Raw genomic sequence first — 18409 nt, forward strand, 5'->3', positions numbered from 1 at the left:
AAGTTTTCCATGAATTAAAAAAACAGTATAAAATTTAAAATACCTTAGTGATTCCTGTTGACACTCGTTGGTATACTCTTTATAATTTTTTATCAAAATTAATGAATGCTAAATTTATTATTGAACTCTAATTGAGGATCACATTATGTCAAATATTAAAGAATCAGAAAAAAATAAAATCGTTTATAAAAATTGTTTCTGATTGTGAGTTTTGGAAAAAAGTCAAAAGCTTATTAACCATACTTGAATTCCCAAGTAATATAATTGGAAAATATGAAAGTGATAATTATGATTTAGCATACATTTACAATTATTTTAAAAGACTCCTGTCATTTTGAAAATACATGATTTAGATTCAGGAATAATTGTCAAGATGTTATATGAAAGGTGGGCCTTTCTCTATACAGAATCTAAGGGATTTACTTTTGTTTTATCACCAATATATGGTAGTGATGACATGATTGGTTCAGATAAATTAGACACTTTGAAACAAATAGAAAAATATTACCAGTAGTTACCGGTAACTAAAAGTAACTATTTTGTACCGAAATTGTCGAACCCTACTTAGCTAAGCAAGTTTTGTTTTACTTTTTAGTGCAATTGGAAAGAACTGAAATGTTTTTAAGTCACTTCACACAGTATAAATGGTACTAATTTGAATAATAATATTTGAATAAACTATTTTTTTTAACTTTATATTGGATTTATTTTATATTAGATATATATTTTATGTATTTGTTGACACGAAAGTGATCAACAAATTACAGTCAGTAATTTGTTGATCACTTACTTAAATAATTTTGTGCATCGTAGTCTAGATTCTTTGTTATATTAAAAAAAAATTGATGTAAATAAATATTGTTTAATATTTTTGATAAATGACTTATGTATATAAAAATAAAAAGATATGGATTTCAATAAATCTTAAGTTTAAATATAGTCTTTGATTAGAAAAGATTATAATTTGTAAGATTCTTTTACATTTTTTTATTATTCAGTTGTAACAATAGTAATATTACTGGTAACATGTTTAATGATAATAGTGAAATTGAAATGGATAATATTAGGCTCAAAGAAGTTATTAATGTAAATGCTAATAGGCAACTTGAAAATAGTTGTTATCAAGTAAAAGAGATAGATCTAGGCAAGATGAAATTAATCGTTGTTGAAATGCTGCTCAGCGAGCAGAAAACTTACTTGCCAGAATTCAGTGTCAAGCAGTGTTAATGTCTATTGATTTGATTTTACTTTAGACAATTTAGAACAAAGCAAAGAATGCATTTTACTATGTATAGTAACAATTAATAACAGTTTTAAATTTAAATGGTTTTACACTTCTTTATAATTTCAAACATAATTATGTTCTTCTTTTTTTTAGTTGCCTTTGTCATCACTTGATTAGTTTGCTTACTGTTGAAACATGGTCTTAATTTTGTAAATTTAATATGATGTGAAATTTACTCTATTAATCATTAGTCAACAGTTAGAGAGAAGCTGGAGCTTAATTAAGAAATTCAAAAACAGATAACAAGTATATTTAAACTCATTAATATAAGTTGTCTTTATAATATATTTTCCATCATCATTCCATAATCAGTTCAGTTAAACTAACAAAGTATGAAAGTATAAACAAACACTAGAATGAAGAAACGCTTTTCTTTTTTTCTCGTTTCAAGCATTTTATCTTTTTTTTCTATGTGAAATAAGAGATAGATAACGCATTAATCTTGTCAATCGCAGTCCGCCATTTCATTAACGCAACTTTGCAAGGTTCGCGCTTGCGCAGAAGTAATGTACATTTGCATGGATTGATCACAGTTAAATACCTGACTTTGAAAATAAATTAAAACTTCCATACCGTGTTTTGAAAATAAATCTTTTTTAGAAGTAGAAAAATATAGGGTTATACTTCGCTTAGCATATATTCGGACACAATGTCTTTTAGGTCCTTATAAACTAAAAATAAACCACACAATTTCTTCGTTTTTTTGAAAATACTTACCGCGTTTTGAAAATAAACTCTTAATATGTAAAACCACATTTCATAGTTGATATAACTGCTGATATATAAATTCTTTTTGAAAAAAAAATTTAGAAGGGCTAATTTATATTTTCTACTAAAAAAGAAAAAGAAAAGTCCGTTGAAAATTGAAAACACTTTGATTCAGATTTGAACATTTCAAGTCTATTTCATTTAATAGTAACAAAGGAAAAGATTTTTTCCCACAGAAAATGGTGGGAAAACAATTCCCCACCCCCTCCCCCCGCCACACATTTTCTGGGGGGAAAATTTCTACATATAAGGTCCGCGGTGTTGGACTGAGTATGAATTTAACTTAAATCTATTAAGAAATGGAATAACAAAGTTGTTATATGAGAATCTAGTAAGGCATTTGTAACTTATTTGAAATAAGGTTGAAGTATTGGTCGAGATTGTCCATGTTTTATTTTGTATATAAACTGAAAAACAAGGTGTTCGTTATTTTTGTATACATTCAGTGCTCCAAGTTTGCATAAGAGAAGTTCACAAGACACTTTTTTACTTACTTTTAAGACAATTTTACAGTCATGTTTTTGTTTACTGTAGAGTTTTTTAAGCTTAGTATAGTTTGGGCTTGCCAAGGCCATGTTACCATAGCTTTGGTGACTGTGTATTAATGAAAAATATAAACTTTTCAAGGACAGGATATTTTAGGAAAGGTTTTGCTTTATATATTAATGAAATATTTCTTGAGAGCTTTCTCTCTAAAGTGTTTATATAGAGTTATTATATAAATTATTTAAGTGTTTGTATGTTTATATATGCTTCCACGACAAATTTCCATCCAAGACCACACCTAGAAAGTTTATTAAAGTTTCTCTTTTTATATTAGTATTATTTATTTTTAGATCAGATCATAAACAAGACAAAAAATATCAAAAGTTTTCCCTTGCTGAGTCTTAAGTTAAATAAAAAATCAAAATAGTGAATTAAATTTAATGAAAATCGCCGCGTAAAAGACCTTATCTCCTAGTTATGTTTTTTAAATAAATTTAGGGTTGCGTCCATAAGTGGACGATCCCGTATTTAGTTTTTAATTCATTATTTAACAACCTTACACCTCAAAAACAAATTTAATTAGCTATTTATGATGAAAACAGGCGGAATAAGTTATAAAAAAATTTTAAGTTTATTTTCAAGAGTTTTTTGGCCATTTTTCAAAAAAAAAGAAACAAAAAAATAAAAACAAGTATTACTTGGTCAAAAAGTAACAGTTTATTAAATAAAAAAGTTATTTATTTTTAATTACTATTTTATAATATAAAGTTTATATCATCTTATTCAGAAAATGGTTCAATACAAAATGATCGTAAAATATTTGCAAAATGTTTATTAAATAATCAACAAAAGAATAAATATAATCTTTTAACTATTTCATTATATCCTATATTTCAATCTATCCTGTTTTGCACTATGAATTAAGGATATAATTTATATATTTACAAAATTACTTGTAAAACATATAGAGTAAACTGGGGTAAAAGTAAACGGTTTAGTTTCAAATTCAAATATTTTTTTAAAGAAAAAATATTTTTTCTTTTTGTTTTAAGGAGAATTTTTTACATTGTATAAATATGTAAAAATTAAGAAAAAATATTTTAAAAATCTTTAAAAAATCGATTTTTATGAAGAAAAAAAACAATCTTCAACAATTCTGTATTTTTTGGGTAAAAACGATCGACAAACCCAAGAATTGCAAATAAAAGCTTCACATTGGTACCACATTTTGTTTTGAGTTGCCAATGCTTTATCCCAAACTCTGCGACACTTTTTGCACCTCTTGATGTCTTTGTCTTGTCTCGGTTTTTTTGAACGCTGCACTTGCTGAGTTTCATCTGAAGCTTCACTAATGTGAATTTTGAGTTTCTTTAATTGCTTTGACTATTTGGCCTCATCGTCTTGCTTTAGTTTCTCGAGCACTCCAGATGTACTTAGACACTGGCCTTCAACTCTCGGAATAATGACTCTTTTGAGTTTTTTTTGCGTGTCAATATGGTGGCGCTGTAAAACATTTTACAAATTGCCTTCGAGTCTTTCTGTCAAGTGTTGCAACATTTTATACGTTTGAGCAGGCGTCACTGGTGTTGTTGTTAAATTTTGAAGTCGACGAATTGTTGGACTTTAATGCTGATTGATGTTAGATGATGATGTAGGCTAGGATGAGGATGATGAAGCAGGCTCGGTTGAGGATGATAAAACAGACTTGCATAAAGGTGATGAAACAGGCTCAGTTGAGGATGATGAAGCAGGCTCGGTTGAGGATGATAAAACAGACTTGCATAAAGGTGATGAAACAGGCTCAGTTGAGGATGATGAAGCAGGCTCGGGAGAAGATGATGAAGCAGGCTGAGATGGTACTAGAAATGTTTGATAGAGCACAAAAATCTCCACAAAACGGTGCCTCACAAATTTTAAAGAATTTTTTTTTAGCTTTTAATAAATGCAAAAGATACAAAATTGCTAAACCGTTCACATTTTTTTTTCGTTTACTCTTACCCCAGTTTACTCTACTTTGTAATCTATAAAATTATATTGGTATAATGATAGTTCATAAAGTAATAAACAATTTCTTAAGCCTCATCTTTTTGGTAATATTAAATGGTAGATCTAAAAGTACTCTCTTTAATAAATGTACTTTTTGCGAGTCCTTTAAACTTCAGTCACATTTAAAAAAATAATAGCATTAAAAATAAAAAAGTTTTAATTAGTTTACCACAACCGTAAATCTGTAATATAAAAGACACTTCGAAATCTTTATAACGGTTGATATTATCTCGAAATGTTCGAATAAAGTCACGAATATAAAAAGCTTACTACAAAAATGACAACGTAAACATTAGTGATGACGCGAGGTATTAACTTTAGTAACAAATGCGCCAAATTATGTGTTTTGATTATATTATCGAAAATAGAAATACGATCTCTTAAATAATATAAATATAACAATAATGCAAAGTCTTAATCGCAGTCAAGTTTAACTAAAGCATAAAGTAAAATGGAAAATTCGTCACGATAAAAAAGTTATAGTTTACTTTTTATTTATATCTTTTTAATGTATTATTTATTTATTTTTACACTTTGAGTTTTGAAATTTTTTAACATAGTGACAAAACTTTAAAACTAGAAAAATAAAAAGTGTGAGAAAACTTTCAAAGAAATGAATAGAACATGAGAAAACTTTCATAGAATAATACTTTACTTTGGAAAATAAAATTACTCGCTTACAAATTAAACAGGTTTTGTATTTAATTTTTCTAAAATAAATTTATCTCTTTGTCCAAAGTGTAACCTTTGCACTCTGTTTTATGCAATGTTTAAAAATCCTGTATATAATATATAGTTGGAGTAAATATTTATTAACTAAAACAGTTAATATATTAATTAAAAGCTATTGCATTATTGGTTGTTAACTTGTATGATATGAATAACATCTTTACATAAAATAAATGTCTGGAACAATAAAACAACACAAACTTTTGAATCAGTAATCCCAATATATATTGCAATATCGTCAGTTTATAATTAAAAAAATAATAATAATAAAATAATTCAGTTTTATTCAAGAATATAAAGTGTGTTGAAACTTATTAAAAGTTTATTATAACCAACAACATTAAAAAAAGTTAATTTTCAACAAAACAAAAAAAAAAAAGGAAAACTAAAATTTATAAAAAATGTATAATGATAATTATAATGTAAATATAATAATGGGATGTTTTAATTACTTTTTAATACTTATTTTATTAATAAATTTTTTATGAGTTCTTATAATAAATTTTTTTAAATCAAAACTTATTCGTAGTATTACTGTTTCAGATTTATCAAAGCAGAGAGAAATTTTTTTTGTAATAAAATTTTTAAAAATATTTTTTTCAAAAAAAGGGTCTACGATACTAGAATTTATATTTGTAACTTTTTTTAAAATTATTTTGATAGAATTTTTATATATAGTGTTTTTATTATAACTTTTTTTATGTTTTTTAATATTTATTTAGTTTATTTAAATTTTTACTTTTAACAATAAACCTTTACTTTTTTATATTTCATTTCAATAATTGCTTTTAATAATTAACAATTATTGTTTACTGCTAGAAGTTGCATAAAAAATGATCGAATCAGAATTTGATCCCGAAATCATAAAAGATCCTAAAGAGTTATCAAAGTTACGTGTAAAAACATATAAAAATCTTCTTGTCGTTAGTTTGGGATTTACTTTTTTATTTACAGCTTTCCAAGCTTTGCAGAATTTGCAGAGCAGCATTCACAAAGATGAAAATCTTGGATTTGCCTCATTGGTTGCAATCTATGCTGCGCTTATGATGTCATGTACCTCCATTAGTTATTAAAAATGTTTGTACCTCCATTAGTTATTAAAAAAATTGGATGCAAATACACTGTAGCATTTTCAATGATTGGTTACATTCCATTCACACTTTCAATGTTTTATCCAACGTATTGGACAGTCGTTCCTGCGTCATTATTATTAGGTAAGTTTTCTCAAAAATTTACTTTTTCAATGCTGTGTTGTAAATTTTGTTTTACAAAAACCTTTTTTGCATTTAGGATTTTCTGGGGCTCCTTTATGGTCCGCAAAATGCTCTTACTTGACTTCTTCGGGAATGATATATGGAAAATCGATGAATTTTTCAGAAGATAACATGGTCAACAAATTTTTTGGAATATTTTTTTTAGTATTTCAGAGTGGACAAATTTGGGGAAATCTTATATCTTCTTTAGTTTTAAAACCGTCTGGTAATGTAGATTAAGTACATTAAAGTTTATTCGGGTGTTATTTTTTTATTTATTATTTTTTTTGTGTGCAGCCTAATAATTAAACTTAAAAGTCAATTTTTATTTAAGATTTTTATTTATTTATTTAAAGTTAAATATGTTTCAGTATTTGAAAAATCTTGGTAACTGACTCGCATATGTATATACACGGGTCAAGTCCTTCACGGGTCCGTTAAATAGTAGAGATGGTCCACTACAATAGAACAATTTTATTTTTTTTATTAAGTCAATTCTAACTTTCCAAAACAATTGATGACTGATTTTTTATGTGGTAAAAAAGAAGATTTCAAATAGATTCAATTTTTTTCAATACTACAAATACGGTTGTAATTTTTATTAAACACTTTTGCAAGACGTTTGAAATGTTTTTTATTTACATAGAATATATGTAAGAACTTTTGAATTGAAAATCACAACAGTTTTGGATTGGAAAATAACAAAATATTATATGTGAGTTACAAATCCAGCTTACCTTTGGTATCCATAAACAGTACTGTATGTATTTACAACTTGTTTCATAGATCCTAATATGGATTTCTAACCTACAAAAATTAACCATGTAAAATAATTCAACTGTGATCTAAGCTATAAAAAGTAACCAAGTAAAATAGCACAACTGTGTTCTTTAATAAACATTTTATTACAAATTTTAATGATATTACAATATTTCAATAGAAGGTATAATTATGAGCATTAGAGCAAAATTCAGATAAATCTTATAAGTTCGAACCCGTTTTTTTTTGTTTGTTTTTTCAAACTTTTTTTTTAGGTGGTAAGTTTAATTCTACTGGAGCTAATATTGGAGAGGTATGTGGTAAAAACTTTTGCCCTTCTACTGATGTTTTATCTGCACACCAGGAAACAACCAAATCAACGGTAACACTGCTAATGAGCATATATTTGGGTTTCGGCGTCTTAGCAGTATTTTTTGTGTTCATTTTCTTGGATAAAATTAAAATTATTCGAGACAATAAAAAACGAGGTGCATGCGACTTATTTATCAGCACAATGAAACTTTTAAAAAACCCTAAGATGATGTTATTGATACCAGTGACAATTTTTAGTGGACTTGAGCAGGGATTTGTTTTTGGAGACTTCACTAAGGTAAACTATTACAATATTATATAATGACACAAAAGAATTTTTAAACCTCAAAAAGACTTTACTTTCATTATTTTAAATATTGATATTAATTTATATACCGTAAAATCGTTCGGTCCCGATGTAACTTTGATCATTTAAAATTAAAAAACAAAAAATACATGCGTGTTTTGATTTTTAGAAACTTTTTTTCTCTAATAATATTTTTTTATCACTTTGTGCATAAGAAGCATAAAACATAATGTTTAATAATGTTAATAATGTTGAAATCTGCTGATCAAATATTCTTTGTAAAACAAAAGTTTTGAAATTATGCATTCTTTAGAAATCTAAAATAAGCAAAGTGTTGAATAAACTGATGAATGGGGATGGGGGAGAGGTTAGGGGTTTTGTCGCAATTTGTTACAGGGGAAGGGGGGTGTTCAGTTTAGTGCAAAAAAAGAGTCTGCTACGTCTGCGACTTTATAAGTCAACAATATTGCCGATATATCATCGATGAAAAAGTAATTAAAAATAATGTAATTATTAAATGAAAATATTAATACAATAGTTATTAAACAACAATAATAGTTAGAATTGAATATTATTATGTGAACATAATCTACATTGTGACACTAACTTATTGCTGAAGAAGTTATTTAAACAATATATTTATCAAAAATGAATTAGGGTGTTATTTTTCCGTTTAGTCACTGTTAATTTATACAACTTTATATTGAACAATAGGAGTCCAAAGTATAACATATGTACACTCTATTTACCCCATACCTATTTAAATCAGTCAATGTATGTAACTACACTGCGACTACGGCTACATCAGTCTATTTATGCACGCATTTATATTTATTATTTTGTGAAACTTTAAAAATAAAAATATAATTAAACCACAATAATATTTAAAACATAAAAACACCTCTTAAATAAAACATTTAAATACAAAAAGTTGTTCTTCTGACGTATGTCGAACCTCAACCTCACCAACCGCTTATCAAAATATAAAGGTTCAAAATATAAAGGTTACCACCCACGACTCTACGGCGATATCATGAAGCTGCTAAATAAAATAATTTAAACATTTTTAGCATACAAATAATAGTTTTTTTGGGGTAAGGAGAGGTCCAAAACTGTCAAAAATTGCGTGACATTATAGACTACCACAATGTTATCACCCGCAGGGAGGTAAAACGATGTCGGCTGAATAGAGTAAAAAAAATCTCATTGTTTGATTAGATAACATTGATTAAGTACCTTTCCTAATTGCATATTTTGGGATGTCCCACTTCTCTCGCGTCAAACTTCTCCCGCCCCGCCCCCACCCCACACCCTGCTCTCCTCTATAACTAAGAGTCATCTCAATAAATTTGTTTGCTAAAAATAAATTTTGATATTTGGTTTGAAATAAATTTTTTGTATCAAGTTAATTTAAAAAAACGTGATATTCCAATCTAAATTTTGTGGTATTGCGGTGTGTTATTGGTTTATTCAATTTGTAATACTCATAGAAATGTATGTAGTGACCGAACTTAGAAGATGACTTTGAGACTTAAGTCAAAATAGGTATTCTCATTTGAAATAAAATATCGAATGGTATTTTTTATTTAATTTTATTTTTACAATATAAGCTAATGATATAGTTTTATGTATAATTCAGAAAAAATAATTGAAAAACGTTCATTTATGACGGAGAAATGAATATTCGAACTTAAGAGATTTTACGGTATTGAACATTTTATAAAACAGTTAATGTACAGAGCAACTGCTTTGAAAAAATAGCCTGTACTAAAATTTGAATAAATCATTTTAGCTGGGTAGAGTAATTTTTAATCACTGGGTTTTAGAAGAGCGGAAAAGTTAGCAAAGTAAAACAAATGGCCACATCAATATGCATGAAACTTTTAATAATCATGTTCCCAAACTAATTACAATTTTGTTACTAGTATAGTAACAAAATTGTAATTAGTTTGGGAACATGATTACTAAAAGGTACTTGCTACTGGATTAGGTTAATCCAAAGGAGTAAGGTAAAGTTGAAAATTGTTTTTAGACATTCAATTTTTGTACTTTCAAATCAATTTTTTTTTTTTTTAATTATCAAAACAACACTAAAAGTGGATAAGGAAATATTTTTTTTCTCCTTTCATTATTATAAATTATTTCTGTATCTTGTACGCTCTTCTTTTTTTTTTTTTTTTTTTGCTTGATGGAGCAAACTTTATAATATATTACAAAAGTTTGTATTTTTTCAATTTTTAACCAAAAAAATGTTTCAAAAAAATTTCATAAAAATCAGTAAATAAAGAAATAAAAGTTCTCCAAACAAAAAAAGTTAAAGAAAGCAAACAAGGATTCTTAACTTTAATATATTGATTTCTATTATATTTTTCTAATTTAAATACACTCTATGTATTTCAATCTAATCAAGAGAAAAAGTTGTATGTTTTTCACTTTCTGAATCGAAGCCCAAAGTTAAATATTAGCACCCATAAGTGCATATATGTTATACGTAATTATTTACATCCATTACAATTAATTATTTGCACTCATAAAAAATTGTTGAGTTTTATCAAAAATGAGAGTTTACCTACCGTGCAGCCGTAAAAGCTTTTTTATATTTTATAAGGAGAATAAAAAAAAATTTATTTTAGACAAAAAAATTATTTAAAAAAGTTAAGATTCGCAGAATACATACGAAATTTAAAATAGATATACCCTTGTCGGCAAGAGTCAATTTTGAAAACAAAAAAAAAAGAGAATGTTAAAACAATTTCCATAGGTTTTTTTTTTCTTTATTGACGTATTTCATGCATCTTAAAAATCTTACGTGTCAATTTTTTATTTATTATTTAAATTTTATATTTATTATTTAAATGCATTACAGATTTGATGTATCTCTATTACAGATCTGATGTATCTCAGAGTAGTTGAAAGTTGATTTTATACATTTTTACTTTCTGGCTTAAATATCTTTTACATTATTCAAATCTTATATTTTTTTAAAAAGGCGTTTGTTACATGTGGATTGGGTATAGAAAAAGTTGGATTAATTATGATATGCTTTGGTGCAACGGATGCCATATTTTCATTAGCTCTCAGTAAAATTGTAAAAAAGATTGGCAGATTTATTGTTATTTTGATAGCTGCATTAGTTAATTTTGGTTTGTTGGCTATGCTTCTAATATGGGAAGTCTCAGAAAACACTGAACATATTTTTTACATTTGTGCAGGAATATGGGGATTTGCTGATGCGGTTTGGCAAACTCAAGTAAACGGTAATTTATATATATATATATATATATATATATATATATATATATATATATATATATATATATATATATATATATATATATATATATATATATATATATATATATATATATATATATATATATATATATATATATATATATATAGGGTAAAGTAGGGTAATTTCGGCGTATTAAGCTATTTTGTTGTTTATAGACAATGGTTGCTTTAATAACGTTGAAAAATCATGCATATCGATGCCCTGGAGATATATCTATTAAATAATAGTTAAAAAATTGTTTCAAACTTACAAAGTTTTATGTAAAATTTGTTTTACAAAATACTCAAAAATGACGAAATTAGCGACCTAGTATGGTATTTTCGGCAGTATGATACGGTAAATTCGGCATACTAAAGAAAATTAGGATGTTCGTTGAAAACGCCTTAATATAATTAAAATATTATAAACAGCTATAAATCTGCATTGTATATAGTAATTGTCTCTTGAATGGAATTTGTTACACCTAATTGGCATTCAATTAAAGGCGTTGCAATCGCAAAGATTAATAATTTTTGAACCACCTATTTTAGTAAAGTATGAATATATCAGCCAAAATAGAAACCTTTTTAGAAAATAGTGCTTCCAAAGTAAAATTGTAAATGAAATGAATTCTAATTTCTATGATTTCAATGATTATTTCTAAATTCTGTTTAAATAAGAATTCACGCTTATAAGCTCGTATGAAGTTAATAAAATAATACTTTAAATAACTTCAATTGTTAAACATAAAAAAATAAAATACAAAATTCAAAGAAAACTTTATAAAAAGAGATTTATATAAGAAAGTTAAAAAACAGTTTATCAATATATGACATATAACTTTTTTTAAAGAATCAGTGTTTCATACAATCATCACAAGAAAATACTTTTTTAGCATAAACACCACATATAGCAGCACATGTTTCATGCCACCATCTACAGCATTTATGGAATTTATCCCAATTATCCTTTGAATACGGGTTGACAGGATTACCATAACTGTATTGACACATTGCACAAAGTTGTTTATTAATCGCACCTTTAGCATCAAGGTTATTCAAACATGCCTTTTGTAGATATATTTTTTATATATATGTAGATTTTTTTTTTTTAAGGCACTTTTGCCTGTTCTTAAATTTCAAAGTTAAAGTCCTTCTTGCTGAGATTTATGGTGATCCAGTAATTTTTCAGCATGATTTAACCTCCTTTTTATACCTGTTCGTTTTGTATTTATTACGTCAACTCCAGCTAGTGATCCAAATGTAACACCATAAGGTTGTGAGGTTTCATCAGAGGTGTTTAATTCTAATGACTTCTGAAGTGTAAATGATGAGTTTGGTGAAGCAGATTCTAAGTAAAAATATTTAAGAAGGTGAATGAAAATAAACTAAAGAAGGTGAATAAAATTCGACATGTAAATTATAAAAAAATAGTTAAAATATTTTAAAGAAATTTGAACTATTTTTTTAAGAAATTTTTTTTAGGTTAATAAAACAACTGAAAAATTATTATTTTGCTTGATTTAAAAAAAATTACATTTGCGTTTAAAATAAATGGTGAAAGATGGTAAAAATAATACACCTTTAAAAATGATTTACCTTTTTGAGAAGCAATAACACTGTGACAAAATCAATATGATCAAAATCTTTAGCATTTAGAGTTTAACCCATTGTCGAGAGTAGGGTGTATTTCAGAGGTAATATTTGGTTTTGAAGTTTTTGATACAACATACAAGTGATAAGTAGCCTTAGCTGCAGTAAAGTCTTCTTCAGTAAACACATTTCTATCAAATGGATATAACCCACATTTTTTAAACCCTGACTGACAATTTTGAACAGTTCTAGCTTTCCCATAAGCTATTCCAAATAATACACTAATCTTTAACTCAGTTACAGGACGACCTGGATGGTGACGAAGCCAAGTACCAACTTCTTGATCATAGAATAGTTTGAGGCTTTTAAAAAATGAAACATCTAGTGGTTGCAGTTTGTGCGTGCAATGGGACGGAAGTGATAATATAATAACATTTGTCTCGCGAGCTTTTATTATAACAATAACATTTTTTTTTGACTTGAATGTCCATCTAAAATTAGAAGAACTGGTTGGCTTATTGACTGTGGTTGGAATGCTAGTAAAAAATGATCAAACCATTTTTCAAATAAATCAGTTGTTAATCACTCATTTTTACTGCCACCAGAAATAGAACCAACTGGAGCTTTATCTAAAAATTCAGGTCTCACTCGAATACGTAGATAAATCAACATTGGAGGGACACAAAAATCCGCTTGCTGATTGGCAACAAACTAACAAACTATGGCATATAGACAATCAAGATTCGTCTACGATGAATAAGTTTGATGGTGGAATAATCTGCATTCCATTAGCATTAAATATCATTTTTTCTAGTTCATCATAAAAACAATTAACCTTTGTTCGATTAAAACCAATGGCTCGATGCAATGATGTTGATTCAGCAACTTTTATGGAGAGTTTATTATGATATTTCAAAAAATCCCTAAACCATTCTTTTCCTGCTGACTTAGTTGCACAAATAAACTTGTGAATAATCCCATTTTCTTGACGAAACTGGAATACCATTTGTTTCACATCTTTTGGAGACAGACCAAATAATCTCTGTGACATGGTCACAAGAACTTCTACAAGCTCTTTTTCTTGAAAAGCTGAGAGTGTTGTTGGGTGTCCTGCACTCAACTTTTTAACACAATTATCAACAGACGCTTGTTTTATTTCGTCATGTAGTGTTTGCCTTGGTATTTTATATTGTTTAGCAGCAAAATATTTTGAGCAACCATCAACTAAAACTGCATTTACTTCTAGTTTTAACGATTCATTTGACCAATTACCATATTTTACACGTTTTGAACCGATTATATGATGCTGTAAAATAATTTATATATATATATATATATATATATATATATATATATATATATATATATATATATATATATATATATATATATATATATATATATATGTATATATACACATATTTATATATATTTATCAGCCGAAATTATCTCCTGAGAGCAGTCCTTGAAGAAACTTTTATATCTTGTAACATAATCTGAGTTTCATCTTATTGTTGCTTACATTTTATTCAGCTTATATTTTTGAATAAAATAAATAACAACTCTTGGTAAAAATTTCCGAGAAAAATCATTTATCCAACATTTTCAAAAAGGTAAAAATGTTAAGAAAAAGCTAATAATCATAAATTAACGTACCTGTAATGTAAAAATAAAAGTTTAAACTAATATTTTTAGAAAAATTTTTATCTTGCTACAATACCCAACTATATTTTTAATATTCCAATAAATAAATATTTTTAGGTGCATTTTGAAGGGGTGCCGAAATTATCTCCCTGCCGAAATTACCCTATATATATATATATATATATATATATATATATATATATATATATATATATATATATATATATATATATATATATATATATATATATATATATATATATATATATATATATATATATATATATATATATATACATATATATATATATATATATACAGATAGATAGATATATAATTTCTATGCATTAGGAAATAAGTGTACTTTACAAATATATTTAAAATATATAAGTGAATAAAACTATTAAAAAACATAGCTAAGCTATTGTACAAAAAAGTGTTTTTTAGGCCCGTAGGAACAAAAATTATTTTAGGGGCGGGGGAAGCATATTTTGGAGCCCTATACAGACTCAGAGTAGGCAGGGATATGCGCGATCTGATTCGCTGATTTTGAAAGAGAGGCTTTTGCGCGTATGTTTGAGTCAAAACTAATGTCAAAAAATGTTTTGAAAAATAAAAGTGAATTCGAGTAATTTCATAAGAAACCAAATAATAATGGCAAAAAAAATTATGCTTTTTCTATCCAATTTTGTGCAATATAGTAAAAATACTTATACAAACCCTCACAACTCAAAACATCCGTGATTTTCAGAATTTTTCTTAAAAATAAAGATTTAAAAAAATTAGTTTGTTTTTCTAATTCTAAGATATAAAAAAGACAACCATTGTAACAAACTATAAACCAGATGGTAAAACTTGACAATGCTGTGATTCTCATACGATAGATTTTCTAAAACAGTTTTAAAATTTACCTACTACTATCAATAGACTATTATTAACTTGGTATAATTTTTTTTCAAATCAAGTTCCCATTTATCCTATCATTTAGCAAGAAAAGTATTTTGAAAAAATAGCCTAATTTCTTTTTAGAACTTTACACTTATTACTTCCATATATAAACTTTATACTACACTAAAAAAGTTTGAGAATATTGCTTATTGGTTGTTATAGCTAGCCCAGATGATTTGCAACACTCTTAAATTAAAAGCAATTGTAAGCAAGAGCAAATTTAGATATCCTTTGGCAATGTATAGTAATAAAAGATCAAAAAGCATTGTAACATAATAAGCTATTAGAAAAAATCTATAACCTGATGTCTACAAGTGTGTTTTGATATAGTAAACTGATTACCAAAAGCAATAACTCTCAACTTACCACACCTTTATGAAAAACTAAGTGTAAAAAGGTAAAAATAAGAAAGATTGCAAACATGCAAGTTCATATTGTTGTTTATTTCAATTTCAAAACTCAATACATGTTTGTTGATATATAGCTTTTAACCTGAACAAAATACTTGCTATTGTATTCTATAATTAATATAAAATGTGTATCCTTTAATAGCAACTGATGGTTAATAGTATTAAAAAAAGCAGCAAACTTTGATAAATTTTATATATTTATAATAATTTATTTTACATTATATACTCCAGAAGAAAAAGAAAATATGTCTGCTCTAAAAAAATTAGAAAAAAAACCTTAAATAAAATGTACTCCAGATTCGTAGATTTATATGGAACATGTAAGCTAGTTTGGCAAAACATCTGTAAAAATTTTCTTTTTCCAAAATTTTAAATGTTAAACTATTTATAATTAACAAGTTGGTATAAAGATGCAGTAACGAGCTTAGAACAACCTCTGCCTCAGCTTAAAATTTATGCTTTGCATATTTTAAGTACTTTACCAGTAGTCTGGTGCAATTGCATATAAACTTTGTATCGAGCATGCTTTATAGAACACGGACATTATATTTGATGAGAAACACATTTAGAAATTGCACAGATGCAAATGCAAGTGAAATATTTCAGTTTATACATACAAAACACATTTTATAATAGCAAAAATAATCATAGCATGACAACTTATTTTATTCTTTTTTTTGATAATTTTATTTTCTTTTTTTATTAAACTTTTTTCATTAAAACGTTTGATTTTAACCACTTAGTTTAATTTTTTAATTTTTTTTTTTTCATTAATACAATACAAAAAATGCCACAATCATTTGCCATAATCCACTTTTATTTATGCCATAATCCACTTTTATTTGGTTAAGTTATTTGACTTCAATAATTTTTCTTGCTTTTAATATCAGTGTTTATATGTAACTGTACAAAAATTACTGTTCTGTAGACAAGCATAAATATCACTTCTTTTGTTAAATTTTCAAATATTTTATAACTTAATGCAGCCTGCTAAATTTTTTTAAATTTTAAAAAAGTTTTTAATGGTTTAACACGATGTTTTATTAAAGTTATTTAATAAAAAAATATACCAGCCTCCTCCAAACTATGGTTGAAACAAAGCATGAAAACAAAATCTCCTCAGAGCTCATATATTGACATGGAACATGTGAGCTAGTTTTGCAATTAGTACAAATTTTTAACTCTATATAATAAACATGTAAATCAGTTTATAAATAAAGTTCTTCACCAGTAGTCACGTAAAACTGCATATAAACTTTGTATGCAAAAGTGCTTCACTATTAGTCTCGTACAACATACTTATATAAATTATGTATTTGAGAATGCTTTAAGGCCAAGAGCATATTTTAAAAGAAACACATTTGTAGATTTTTTCAAATTTACTTCAACACATCTTTTTTTTTTCGTTTCTTAAAACTAAATATATATAAATTCTTTATCACCAAGATAAACTTTATTGAAATTTTTACGAGTGAAAATTCTCTTGTACAAATAGATTTTGATACATTTTAAATACTCTAAAGAGTACTAAAATAAAATGAATGTCCTGTGTTGATAGTAACACATGACTTGTATTGATAAACTTAGTATATCATTACTTTGAAATTTATTTCAAAAATCTGTTCATTTTGATTTTAATTATATTTTTCAACAAAATTGCACTTGCCTCTCTTTCAAAATCAGCGATGCTCATTTTTCTGCCTATTCTGAGCCTGTATAGGGTTTCGAAATACGCCGGGGGGAAGCAGTGCTGGATTAAGGGGCCCCGAAATAGTTTTAAGGACCTTTTTTTTCACTCATTTTTCAGTCAATTTTTATCAAAATTATTTATTTGAAAATTATTAGGAGGGGGGGGGCAAATGCCCCTCCTGACCCCCCGGTTGCTACGGGCCTGTTTTTAACTTTATTTTTATCAGGGACAACTTTATATAAAAGAAACCTCACCTATTTACTAAAACTATACACAATTTAATAAAAGTTTATAAAAATATTTTGTCTAGCCTAACAGGTATAATATTTGTTATGTATTGAACTCTTCGATTTTGGTTAGAAAAGTAGTTGATTTTCTTAATAATAAGTATTTTAAAGTTCATTTTTTTATTTCAGCATTCTATGGTGTTCTATTTCCTACCAAGCAAGAAGCTGCATTTTCAAATTATCTCTTGTGGGAAGCATTTGGTTTTGTTATAGCGTTTTCATACGGTAACACTTTTTGCATTAATGTGAAAATTTACATACTAATTGGAATGTTGATATTGGGTGTGACTTTTTACGGTGTTATTGAATGGATAATAAGAGACGAAAAAAATCATATTGGTAGTTATACGTCAGAAACAATAAAAAATGCAGGATTTATTGATACGAGATAAAGTAACTATATAAACTACAAGCTAATAAAATTCTTTTTGTGTTAATATATATTTCATTTGTTATTACTTCCCATAAAAATGTTTTGAAGTTTATTTAAACGCTTAAAAACTATTAACTGCGTTTTAAGAAAAAAATTTCCACAAAGTTTCGACAAAAGGTAAACATTTTTATAGCTCTAATAGAAAGTATATAGATATTTATTAAAAATATATTAAAATGAGAAATG

General features: G+C 26.5%; 2 protein-coding genes across 2 annotated transcripts; both read left to right on the forward strand.

Moving 5' to 3' along the window:
- Positions 1 to 373: 373 nt before the first annotated feature.
- LOC136086281 (uncharacterized) lies at positions 374 to 4391 on the forward strand. The gene is made up of 3 exons (XM_065808573.1): positions 374 to 510; positions 999 to 1125; positions 4200 to 4391. Exons 1-3 carry the CDS (start codon positions 374 to 376, stop codon positions 4389 to 4391), a joined length of 456 nt encoding a protein of 151 aa, XP_065664645.1.
- Positions 4392 to 6111: 1720 nt separating this feature from the next.
- Positions 6112 to 18233, forward strand: LOC124816493 (protein unc-93 homolog A). The gene is given in 6 exon segments (XM_065807861.1): positions 6112 to 6386; positions 6389 to 6528; positions 6605 to 6793; positions 7602 to 7936; positions 10935 to 11202; positions 17920 to 18233. Coding segments are annotated over 6 exon segments (1434 nt in total). The 5' UTR covers positions 6112 to 6147; the 3' UTR covers positions 18183 to 18233.
- Positions 18234 to 18409: the final 176 nt, after the last annotated feature.

This window comes from Hydra vulgaris, chromosome 10 (genome assembly GCF_038396675.1).
Source record: "Hydra vulgaris chromosome 10, alternate assembly HydraT2T_AEP".
Taxonomy (NCBI): domain Eukaryota; kingdom Metazoa; phylum Cnidaria; class Hydrozoa; order Anthoathecata; family Hydridae; genus Hydra; species Hydra vulgaris.